Below are 12293 nucleotides of genomic sequence, written 5' to 3' on the forward strand. Positions count from 1 at the left end.
ACAGCCCGCTTTCCTCCTGGGCACATGTCTTCTCACCCAGCCAGGCCTCCATCGCTGCGCCAGAGCTGGTTCCTGCACCGCCCCTCCCCCTCCCATGCTCCATGCTCTGCACCCCGTCCCGGACCAGGCAGCACCCCGAGTGGTGTGGGGCGTCGCTGGGCTCAATTCAGCAAGAGCACGAGGGACCCTCCGCTCTCCTGGTGCAGATCACGACAAAGCCTGTCCCAAGCAGGAGCCGCACACCCCGGGGCCTGGCTGGCATCTTCCCACCAAGTCTCCAGAGCACTGACTGTGGGGCTCACCGCGGAGCCTCAAGTGGCTCTCCCATGGGGACACACACGCTCTGACTGCAGAGCAGAGGCTGGGCGGGTGCTTTCCTGAGAAGCCAGCCCACGGCGGGGAGCCAGGGAGTGGAGGGGAGCGCATGTCCTCAGGCTGCGAGGGCCTCGCCCTGCCCAGCAGCGTGGTCTGCACCCTTCTGTCCTCTCTGAATCGCTGCTCGGGCCCTGGGGAGCCCTGTCTAGGGTGGTCTGTAGTCTCGTCTCCCCGGGGAACTTCAGGGCCCATGCAGGGGACACACGTGATCCGTCCCTGGCGCTCCCAGGACACCGCACAGGGCTTCAGGCGCAGCACGGGGGAGACACGTCCTGAGTCAGGTGGCAGCTGCCGCTGTCACCACCCCGCCATGCGGGGAAGCGGCAGCTCTGGCTGAGCCAGGTTACCTGGTCCTTCGCCACGAGGGGCCTCGTCTCTGCCGGCGTCACAGCAGCCTGGGGCTCACTCGGTGTCTGCAGACTTTCTTTCAACAGTGGTTCCCTGTTTTTCTCCTTTCTCAAGGCAATTTCTTTTCTGCAGCTAACATACATAAAATAGGCAGTATGCTGAAGAGACACAAAGGCCAAGAAATACCTGGAAATAGTCTGTTTCACCAGCAACCCAAGAACTACAAAGTAACATGTCGACAAGAGGCCACTCTTCACTCCGTTTACAAAGATTTTAAAAATCCCACGATTTAGCAGCACACAGGACTCCCAGATTCACGCTGGTTGCCCATTCTCTGCCGGGGTCCAGACTCATGCAGCCAGTTGTGGATTTGCCCCCCTGCCCGGGACGCCCAGACGGGGCTCCATCCCACCGCCGGACAAGCGGAGGTTTCCGGTCCCATCCGCCTCCCCCAGGGTCCTCCACTTCCCTCACCTTTGCCGCTCTGCCCAGACGCCTGAAAGTTCTCTGTCCCGTCTCCCCTCCCCTCCCCTGGCATGGTCCCAGCCCAGGAGATGCCCGCCCACAGGAGGTCAGTAAGTAATACGCTGCGCCCCCTGCACAGCCCCCTAGACCCTGACTCCCTGAGCACTGTAGCCCTGGGTCCTCCCGACACCCACTGGCCGGCCATGCTGAGCAGCGGGTGCCTGGGGCTGGGACGGGAGGCAGCCGAGAGGAAGACATCAGCCCCTTCGTCCCTGGGAGCCCTAAGCTCCGCGCAGAGTCCCACTGACGCAGCAGCAGGACACCGCCCGCAGCGGGGGATGGACGCACCTGGCCTGCTCCATGTCCCCGATGTAGACCTGCCCCACCGCGTCCTCGTGGGCAGCCGCTGCTCCCCTCAACTTCAGGTCGGAGCAGACCAGGACAAGTCTGGGAGGCGACAGGGGCGCGAGGCGGTTACACGGGACCCAGCAGGCCTAGCAGGCCGCCCTGCGCTCCGTGCACTTGACAAAGATTAGTGAACAAAGAAAGAAATGGATGAGTGGATGATATCTTCGATAATTTTTCAAGCTAAGCAAAATTGCTGAGACAAAATAGGAGGTGGCTCTATCAAATTTCAGGTAGAAAAATGCGTTCGTCCATGTATATGACTCAACACACGTTCACAGTCTCAGGATCACCTCCCAAAGTCTGAGCAAGGCCCACGGGGCGGCGCCCTGGCCACCCACGCTGCAGTGCTCTGCTTCCATTCCGGCAAAAAACAATTGAAACATGTTTTTTATTGAAGTGCAGCTGACATGCAATATTGTGTTAGTTTCAGGTGTGCGACGTGGTGACTGGACACTGACGCACCTTACGATGTGATCGCCTCACTCGGTCACATAACAGCCGTCTAGCACTGTGCAGAGATGCTATTTATTCAGAAAGGATTTGAAGCCTACAGAAAAGTCACACAATCCCTCAGAAATCTCCTGAAAACACAGCAGGCATACTGACCGAAGGTGGTAGAGGTCTTTGAGGCTCTTGCTGTCCACCACGCAAGCCGAGATCAGGGCGCCCAACTGCAGGACCGGTATCGTGAGCTCATGAAGGGACATCTTCTGCAGGGCCTTGACCAACTGGTCCAGATAATATAAAGTGTACATCTGCACAAATACACAACAACATGCAAGGGAAGGAGAGGAAAGTGAGCCGCTAGTTCACAAGGTCCTTCTTCAGAGAACCCTGTCCTTCCCCGTGCCGAGCACAGTGCTGGCTCAGAGCAGGTGTTCAGGAAGTGAGCACTGAATGAATGAATGAGTGAATCCATGAATGACGTACTCTCTTTCTTCCTTCATGAGTGGCTTTTATTTTGTCATGTGCAATTACTTATAATCTCCAGCACTCACGTATAGTTAGAGGTTCTCACAAGAAACAATCCATTTACAAATGTAGTCAAAGTAATGTTTTTGTTTAATTTTTCCACTAAAACCTACCAATCCATTAGAAGCAGAATTTCTTTATGTGCACACACAACCTAATACTTCCTGTAATGTTGCACTAGGTTTAATAAAAATAATCCTCAGTGAAAAATTAGGAAAGTTGGATGAACTATTTAAAAAATCTACTTAAAAGCACTGAAGAGTGAAGCATGCTAAGAAAACTTACTGGCCAAGACCTACAAGAAGACAGGTATTGGGGGACCCCGGCGTATCGGGTGAGTCTGTCATGGTCTGTCTGCCGATGGAAGAGGCAGCCAAGAGGCTGAATGGTACTTCCAACTTCGTGGGCTTGAGGGTCCCCAAGAGCTCAATGTCCAGGTGGGGTCCCTGCAGGGCTGAACCTCAGGGTGAGGGCTGTGAGGACCCTCTCGGGGACGCCACCCCAGCCTGTGGCATTTGAGTGGCCCGGAGAGACTAATGGTGGCCGACTCCTGGTGGCTGATCAACAAAGAGACTGGGAGACACGGCCGACTCTGCAGACCCCACACTGAGAGATCATAGAAGGGCATTAAGAACAACACTCTGCCAACACTGTAAAAGTTTGTATTAAATGGAAACATCCAAGAAAAACACAACCCACCACAATCATCCCAAGAATAGACCTCTGAAGACTTCCTCTGTAACTATTGAATTCGTTGGCTCCATGATTTTAAATCTTCCCAAATAGAAGACCCAGGTCCGGGCCTGTCGGGCAGTCCATCCGACACTTAAGGAAGAAGCAACCGATCTTGTGCCGATTCCCCCCAAGAGAGTGGAAAAGGGAAGAGTTCCCGGCGGCCACTGCCTTACCCAGCTGTGCCTGCAGGATGGAACTTACATAAAGACCCTAAACAAAGAGCGTCCAGGCTGCTGATCACATCTGCCTGCCAGGAGGGCGGTGCACCCCAGCCCCACGGGGACAGAAGCTCCTGTGCTGGGGACCCTGCCAGACCTCACCCCACAGACCTCTTCACGGGCTGTTCATCTTCTATCATATCCTTTATCAGCTCCTTTGTAATAAGCCAGTAATCTAGTTGTAAAGTGTTTCCCTGAGTTCTGTGAGCCGCTCCAGCAAATTACTGAACCTGAGGAGGGGTCATGGGAATCCCCGATTTGTAGTCAACTTGGTAGCCTGGGGACCCCATATGCGTGGCTGACATCTGAGGTGGGACAGTCTTGAGGGACTGAGCCCTTAACCTGTGGGGCCTGTGCTGCGTCCGGGCAGTGTCAGGACTGAGTTAGATTGTAGGACACCCAGCTGGTGCCCACAGACAACTGGAACCGGGGTGTCGGTGCAGAAACTCACGCACTCCTGGTGTCAGAAGCGTTGGGAGCAGAAAACAGTTCAGAGTCGCTACGACTCTTTACCAAATCCTGCCCAGTGCACCGTGTGCAGAAGAGGGAGCCCCACCTGCTCATGGCCACAGAGGCAAATACCCAAAACAAAACATGACCGGGGAACCCCGTGACATATAACGTGAATATCCACCTCAACCGAAGTTGACTTCATTCTGATAACCGTTAGAAAAAAATCAATGTAACTAATTAAAAGAATGGAAGAGAAAAAAAAAATTGAATAGACGGAGAGATTACTTGATTAAAATCTACACCATTTGTGATTTAAACCGCTAGCAAATAGAAATAAAGGGCCTTCCTTAACCAGTGACGAATGTGCGTAAGAAGCCACGGCCAACAGCAGCTGCTCGGCAGCCACATGCTGACATCCGTCGGGGGCGGGCGAGGTGAGACCCTCGCCATCACCTCCCCTGCAGTTGGGCTGAGGTCCACGCCAGCAGGGTTAAGCGAGGTGCGACCGTAACACGTGCGACTGTTAGAAATTAGAAAATCAGAAGTGTTTGCAGATGAAACGGGGGTAAACCCACGGAATCCTGAAGAACCTATCAGTAAATTACCAAAATTATTGAGGTTAACAAAACTACAGATGCAAAGTCAGGGTGAAGACGATCGGATTTCTACACTTCCTCTGGAGTTCTAATGGAACAAAAAAGGTAACGTATAAGAGGACCACAAATATTAACTACCTAGAAATACATCTCCCTGTGCCTACCGACGCTCCATGCGGGAAGCTCCCATCTGTCACCCGGAGAAGCCAGAGGAGGCGGAACTGGTGGGAAGGCATCTCGTGGGAGACAACAAGGCAAAGATGCCAGCTCTGCCCTAAATCTGAGACTCCACGAGATCACGCCAGAACGCGGGGTTTCAGCGGAATCTGAGCAGCCGACCGGAGACGCACAGCGAAGGGGACACGCCCTCCACCGGCAAGTGGGGTCTGAGCTCATCACCCAAACCCCGAGACTGCGGCACGTCGGTCGGCCGGTCACTCGCCCCGTGACCACCGTGGCGTGTTCCTCCGTAGACACATACACACCAGCCTCAGGTGGGCTGCAGGTCTACATCTGACATGAGAACTACAAAGCTTTTGGGAAAATACTGTAAGAGAACATCTTCATGACTTTTGGAGAGGAAAGCGTTTTTTTTACACAGAGCACTAAAAAGCACTAGTCACAAAGGAACAAGATTAAGAATTTTTATTACATGAAAACTAGGAACCCCTGGACAGGGAAGACACAGTGGATGGCAGTCTACTATCCATAAATTGTCGGTGCTTTTTCCAGAACAGGTAAAGAGCCCTTCACATCAACAAGGAAAAGGCAGGAAGCGCAGTAAACTGTGGGCAGTGGACTGGACCGGCAGTCACGCAGGACCCCCGGCGACCACAGGCATTGAGAGACGTCTGACCTCGCTGGAGCCACCTCAGCAGCCACCACATGTCCACAAAGGGCCACCGTAGGGAAGGGGAGCCACGGGAGTCTGGCGAGGGTGCGACAGCGGGGGCTCTGCCCACTGCGGGGTGTCACTGAGCCGCTGTGGAAGGAACCTGGCCCCGCGCACCGTAGCTGACGGACACGTCCTCTGCGACCCACGAGCCCTGCTGGGTGTCTCCAGACATGGGCACACACTCCACACTGCCCTCATCAGTGGAGGCCACCCCCCGGCAGCCTCCCAGATGCCCAGCAGTGGAAAGGACACACAGACTGATCCGGATGTGCCCCAGGATGCCCACGGCGGTGACGGCGGACACACCGCAGAGCCCGAGGCAGCCCCGAGGACTGCCACCACCTGACCCGAAGGTCACACGCTGAGTGACTCCACCTTGCTGCTAATCCTCACCCCGGGGTATGTTTCCACTGATATTTAGGGAGAGTGGAAGGGAGGGAGGGAGAGGGAGAGAAAGAAACGTCAGTGTGAAACAAACACATCGAATGGTTGCCTCCCGCACAGCCGCCAACCAGGGCCAGGGACCTAACCTGCAACCCAGGTACGTGCCCTTGACCGGAAATCAAACCCACGACCCTTCAGTCCGAGGGCCAACACTCTGACCACTGAGCCGCAGCGGCCGGGGCATGACTCCACTATTGAAAGCACCAGAGACAGGCAGAATCATGTGGGCTAATGAGGCCCCCAACGTCCCCAGGTGCTGCCCTGGGGACCTGCACATGTCCCGTGGCCAAAGGCCTGTGCGCGCTGACTGGACACGGATGGCGATGTGGGGTGTCCGAGGCAGTCACCCGGGCCCTCAGCAGCAGGAGGCTGGGACGCGACACCTCCCCGAGACAACCGTTCGCGCTTCTCTCCCCGGACACATTTCACAGCAGAAACCGCCGCTGGGCTACGAGTCAGGACCATGACCGCGGCGGCAGCGGGCGGCGTCCCCCGCTGAGGCCCTTCCTTTCGTCAACTCACCGGCCTCTGGATGCTGCACACGTTCACGGTGAAGTCACTCTTGTCCTGTCTGAACATGGATGTCACCTCCTCCGGGCAGAAATAGGAGGCCCAGGCCTCCACACTTGATGGGACATCTTCCGGCTCTTTGCTGGACACGGAGGCCTGACCCTGCGGAGCAGAAACACAGGGTCTGCTCTAAAAAGTGGGGCTGAAACAAAGGAGTGTCTGAGTGGCTGAAAGGCGGTGAGTCTGAGCAGGCAGTTCAGAGCCCGGGAGGCAGCCTTTCTGTGCCCGGGGTGGGCGCACAGACCCCCCCTCCCTGGGGCCAGGCCCAGAGCCGCATCTGACTTCACACCCAAAGCTCGCTCAGACGTCACTCCTGGGACAGCGTGACGACCTTCAGCCCTGTGCGCCACGGAGTCCTCCGGAGTCCCCAGGCACGGCCCCACCCGCACGTCGCACTCAGCAGATGCTGGGCACCCGGGCGCAGGCGCAGGCCCAGCTCCGCGCGGCTCTGCAGCCGGACGGCGGGCAGATAGGCCGCAGGAGCACACCGTGTGGACGTGCCGGTGCTCAGGTGAGAGGTCGGGTGTGCAGGGCAGGACCCGTGTGATGGGGAAATTCACTGCCGCAGAGGTGCCCCCTGCCCCCACACCCAGGGCCGCAGGAGCACACCGTGTGGACGTGCCGGTGCTCAGGTGAGAGGTCGGGTGTGCAGGGCAGGACCCGTGTGATGGGGAAATTCACTGCCGCAGAGGTGCCCCCTGCCCCCACACCCAGGGCCGCAGGAGCACACCGTGTGGACGTGCCGGTGCTCAGGTGAGAGGTCGGGTGTGCAGGGCAGGACCCACGTGATGGGGAAATTCACTGCTGCAGAGGTGCCCCCTGCCCCCACACCCATGTGCCGGGGGGGTCACCGTGCAGGGCTTTGATCCGTGACTTACTCTGGTGTGGGATAAACTCCAGAGAGAAGCCAGACATCCCCCCATCTCCCATTACTGTCCGAGCACCCCTGGGTGTGTGAGAGGGAGGGAGGGAGAAATCACTGCCTCATTTCACAGAGGGGGAAACTGAGGCATGGACCGGGTCCTCGGGCCCCAGCCCGGGGTGCCCTCCGCCGCCCGCCTGCACCTCCAGGAGGGGCGCGCTACCTGCTTCGGGTCTTTGCTCTTCTCTCTGTCCTTGTCCCTGACCTTCTCCTTGTCCTTTTTCAACAATAAATGCGAACTGGCTGATGCTAGGATTTTACTTTCCGAAATGTATTTTCCTGCTGTTAATAAAGAAACCTGGGAACATGAAATAAAATTGGCAGCATTGAGGACGCACGTCACCACCTTTCTCCCAGACACTCAGACCCGAGGGCGGGGGGGGGGTGTCCTGAGGCTGAGCGGCAGCCTCGTGCCCATTGTCTGCGTGGCCAGACCCGTGGTTGGGGCACCTGGCGGCCCTCCCTGCACGAGGGGCTTCCCCTTCCGGACTCTGCACTGATGGGGACACAGGGGGGGTGGCCCTCAGGAGGGCAGTGCAGGGAGTGAGTCTCCTGTCCTGAATCAGAGAGGCAGCTGAGCCCCACCCAGCAGACCTCCTGAGGGGTCTCACAGATCCTGGCAGGAATGGGGTGACCTCTCTGTCCTAGAGCAGGACAGGGTCTGGAGGCACGCTGCCCTCAGAAACAAGGCCTGTCCTGAAAGCTGTCCAGCTGGGGGCGCTCCCGAGGAGGTCCCCAAGAACAACAGGCCACCAAGAGCTGCTGGGAAGGGGGGCTATAAAGGGGTGCTGGAAGGGGGCAGCGAGGAAGCCATGCGGGGTTGGGGGTGACAGAAGATTCTAGAAGCCCAGCAGGGCTGCTGATGGTCAGGAAGACACAGGGTTTGGCCAACTATCCAGTGGACACGCAGCAGCACGGGCGACCCCGGTGGGTGGGTTTCAGAGAGGAGGACCGACTGGAGGAAGGGTGCTGATGGGGGTCGAGTGGACAGGGACACAGGGCCATTGAGTGCACAGGGACACAAGGCCATCGAGTGCACAGGGACACAGGGCCATCGAGTGCACAGGGACACAGGGTCATCGAGTGGACAGGGACACAGGGAATTGAATGGACAGGACACAGGGCCATCGAGTGGACAGGGACACGTGGCTGCCCTGAGAGACTCTGCACACATCTCAGAGTCATCAGAGAATCTTTGGAAGCGACGGGACTGAGCCAGTCTGGCCCGGGAAGAGCGGAGCCCCTGCCCCGGTGGCCACACGGCCCCACCTGCCAGATCCGCCGGAGGAAGGCGAAGGCCATGAGGCAGTGGTCCTGGTAGCTGGCGGCACTTGGGGACGCCATCAGGGCCAGCAGGATGTGGGCACGGGCCAGCGCCTCCAACTGCCTCACGTTCCACAGCTTCTCCAAGGAGACGGTCTCCGTGTCCTCCGAGCCCGGACTCTCTGGGGCTGCCTGCGTGGGCGCCTGCTCTCCTGAAAGACGGGGGCCACAGTGGTGGGCGCCTCGGACTCCGCCATCTCCTCTGCCCGTCTCCCAGGCCCTTGGGGTCAGGGGGCAGCCACCAGTGCGGTGCCCCTGCCTGTCACAGGGGCTGCAGGCGCCAGGCCTAACTCCTGGGGTGCTGTGGCCGCGGCCAGGCTGTGAGGAGATGCCTGTCCCAGGCTCAGGGTGGCACCTGCAGCTCTGGGGTCGCTTTTGGGGTTGGGGGCAATGGAACCTCCCCTCGGCATGTCACCCTGGTTGGTCTGAGCTCGCCCATGTAGGGCTGGACATTGACTGGACGAGTCCACGTGCCTCTAGGACATGCAGGCGGGGCTTGCCTGCTCCGGCCCTGAATCTGCAGGCCGGGACGGAGGCCGCCTCGGTGCTGGGCTTGGGGGTCGGCCCGCTCTCGGTGTGAGCGTGCTCCCTTGCTGGAGGCAGGCCCCGTGCGGGAGCCCGGCGGCCACACCCCCTCCTCGGCCTGCTCCCCGTGGCGTGGCATCCGTGTGTCCCGACCGCCGGCTCCCACACCACCTTCCCTTCTGCAGGGTGCTTGTGGGGGCCCTGGATATCCACTCTCCCCTACCCGAGGGCCTGGGTCCTAAGAAGGCCCTCAGCAGGGTCTCAGGACCAGCCCCCATGGGGAGAGGAGGCCCTGACCTGGCCAGCATCCCATGAGGTCAGGCAACGAGGGGTCTGTAGGCAGCCTGCTGAGTCCCCCAAAGCCTCATCTCCTCTCTCCTCGTGCCTGGTGGGCTCCTGGCACACTTCTGTCCTGCACACAGCAGGCTCGTGTGCTTGGGTCACCTCTCAGCCCCCCACGAAGCCCCGGAGAGGTCCATCTCCCCACTGAGGGCGACTGGTTTCCTCTGAAATGCTGCTCCCTCCGGGCTGGGCCCTTGGTCTGCTGCCCGTCAGCATCTCCGGGGAGTTCTGCCGTCCCTGGCCTCCCCCTGACCCGACACGCAAAGCACCCACAGTTTGTCAACTCCCCCAAGATTGTGGCCACAGTGAGGCTGCCCAGGCTCCCCCACTCACCAGCACCTGCTCAGCAAACCCCTCTTCTGAGCCCAAAGCGGACACCTCTGCGGCCTCCACACACAGCTGTGGCCGAGCACCCTGGGGTGCCTGGGCTGGCTGCAGGCCGATCTGTGAGCACGCCTCCCTCTTACCGCCGAAATGCCTGCGGTCGGAGCCAGAGCAGACCGCTGAAGAGACGCTGTGCCCGGCAGCCCAGCCCTGGCCCGTCCTCACCTGCGGGCTCAGGGGCGTCCCGGGCAGGTTTCATCCCCAGAAGGATGTCGATCGCCCAGCTCAGGTGGAAGGCCACGTCGTCGATGGGGAACTGCTTGTAGTACAGCCACTCGCCGAACTCCATGATGTAGTCCACTTTGTGCCACTCGCTCTCTGGTTTCTGTGGGGCCAGAAAGAAAGGGGGGCGGGGTAAAGAGGGTGCACGCCTCCCTCGGCCCCTGGGGCCAGCCCGGGACTCGGTCCAGATCACCGACAGTTTCACTACTTCCCTGTCTAGAAGCAAATGGTCCATCCCCACTCTGTGTTCCCCGAGGCGACACCCCTTCCCTGGGGCGCATCTGGCCCTGGAGGCTCGTCGTGACCTCCCAGTGGATGGAGGGTTTGTGTTCGCCCGCGACGTGTGGTGAGACCAAAGCTTGGCAAAGCCTCGGCGGGCCTTCTGCCCCCTGGGGACCCCGCCAGCCCTGCTCAGTCCCTCCCAGACCCTGAGTATCCCGCCTGCCCCGGAGCAGGCCCCCCGCCCACCCGGCTTCCCGGCTTCCCCTGGCTCCCTGACATCAGCCCCGCAGCCCCGTTTCCTCCGACACACGCTGAGAGGCGTCGTGAGGCTTCGCCTGGGTGGTTCTGTGGTTAACTGAGCTTTGGGGCAGGGAAGATGCGGCTTTGTCCAACGTGCAGCCCCAGGGTCCGGTCCAAGGCCCGGCCGTGCACAGACGGTCAGTCATAGCTACGTGGCGTAATGAAGCCACCGGACAGCAGGTGGCAGCTCAGCCTCCCACTTGCCCAGCCCCACCCCCCACGCAGTTCACCCCCAGCTCCCAAGTGGTTCTGCCTTGGCCCCGAAGGGCAGGAAGGAGGGGGTGTAGAGCAGTGGGGGTCTGACTGGGGAATTTGGGGTTAATGCAGGTGAGATGGAAGGAGGAGTGGAGGGGGGCTGGGCGGGAGACACAGCTGTGAGCCCAGGACACTAGCTGGGGTCACCGGTGGGGGCGGAGAGCAGCAGGAATGTCCCTTGAGGTGGGGGGCAGCCCAGGGAAGGGGGTGGTCAGGCTGGAGGGCGATCCTATGCCCCTTTGGCAGTGAGGAGGGGGCCCCCGGCCCACTGACTGTGGCGGCGGCGGTGGCTTGGACCAGAGGTTGCAGGAGGGGAGATGGGGCGAGCGCCTCACTGGGGGGTTTGGAGAACGACCACCTTCCAGCAGACGGTGCTGGGAACCCTGGCAGCCACGTGCTTGGACGGAGCTGGGCCCGGCCTCACACCGAGTACAGATCTAACTCCTCAGGGACCGAAGACCTCCGCTAGGAGCTGGACTGTGAGTCGTGGGAGAAACAGCAGCTAACCTCTGCGAGCACGGGCCACATCAGCCGCGTCCCGGGGACAGCCGCCTGCACGCAGCTGCGCTTCGCCAGGACTGGGAGCTGTCGCCCTGGCGGGTCTGACTCAGCGGTTAGAGCGTCTGCCCGCCGACCAGAGAGTCCCGGGTTCGATTCCCGCTAGGGCTGCAGTTTGGCCCTGGCCCTGGTGGGGTGGTGTGGGTGGCAGCCACTCAGTGTGTCTCTCTCACATTGCTGTTTCTCTCTCTCTCTTCGTCCCTCTCTCCCTCCCGCTCTATCTGAAGGTAAATGCAAAAATGTCCTCGGGTGAAGATAAAAAAAAAAAAAAAGACTGTGAGCTGTCGAGCTCCTAACGCCTCCAACGAGAAAACAAAAACCCACAGAACGAGGGGAAATGTAACCAGGCTCGTGTGTGAGGAGAGACTAGTGCCAGATACACGATGAACTCAGCAACACAGCGCGAATGACCACACTTAGAAATGAGTGAAATATGTCCAGCCGGTGTGGCTCAGTGGCTGAGCATCGACCCAGGCACCAAGAGGTGGCCAGTTCGATTCCTGGTCAGGGCACATGCCCAGGTTGTGGGCCTGATCCCCAGTGGGGGGCATGCAGGAGGCGGCCAATCGATGTTCTCTCTCATCAATGTTTCTCTCTCTCTCCCTCTCCCTCCCTCTCTCTCTAAAGTCAATGAAGAAAAAAAAAATTTTTTTAATGAGCGAAATCTGAACAGACGTCTCTCGCAACAGTATATATAAGTGGCTATTAGCACACAGAGAGACACTCACCATTACTCACGGGGACAGCAAGCCGCCAGGAGG

General features: G+C 59.3%; 1 protein-coding gene across 1 annotated transcript in view; it reads right to left on the reverse strand.

The window, feature by feature from the left end:
* The window catches only part of CFAP46 (cilia and flagella associated protein 46), a 75836-nt gene that overhangs the window by 18979 nt on the left and 44564 nt on the right, over window positions 1-12293 (reverse strand). Inside the window, exons 28-34 of the mRNA XM_036265912.1 lie at window positions 10141-10300; window positions 8671-8906; window positions 7565-7699; window positions 6432-6581; window positions 2203-2351; window positions 1537-1635; window positions 723-855 (exon numbers count right to left, since the gene is read on the reverse strand). Coding sequence (XP_036121805.1) covers window positions 723-855; window positions 1537-1635; window positions 2203-2351; window positions 6432-6581; window positions 7565-7699; window positions 8671-8906; window positions 10141-10300 — 1062 coding nt within the window. The remainder of the gene's footprint in view (window positions 1-722; window positions 856-1536; window positions 1636-2202; window positions 2352-6431; window positions 6582-7564; window positions 7700-8670; window positions 8907-10140; window positions 10301-12293) is intronic.

This window comes from Molossus molossus, unplaced genomic scaffold (assembly GCF_014108415.1).
Source record: "Molossus molossus isolate mMolMol1 unplaced genomic scaffold, mMolMol1.p scaffold_m16_p_17, whole genome shotgun sequence".
NCBI classification, from domain to species: Eukaryota; Metazoa; Chordata; class Mammalia; order Chiroptera; family Molossidae; genus Molossus; species Molossus molossus.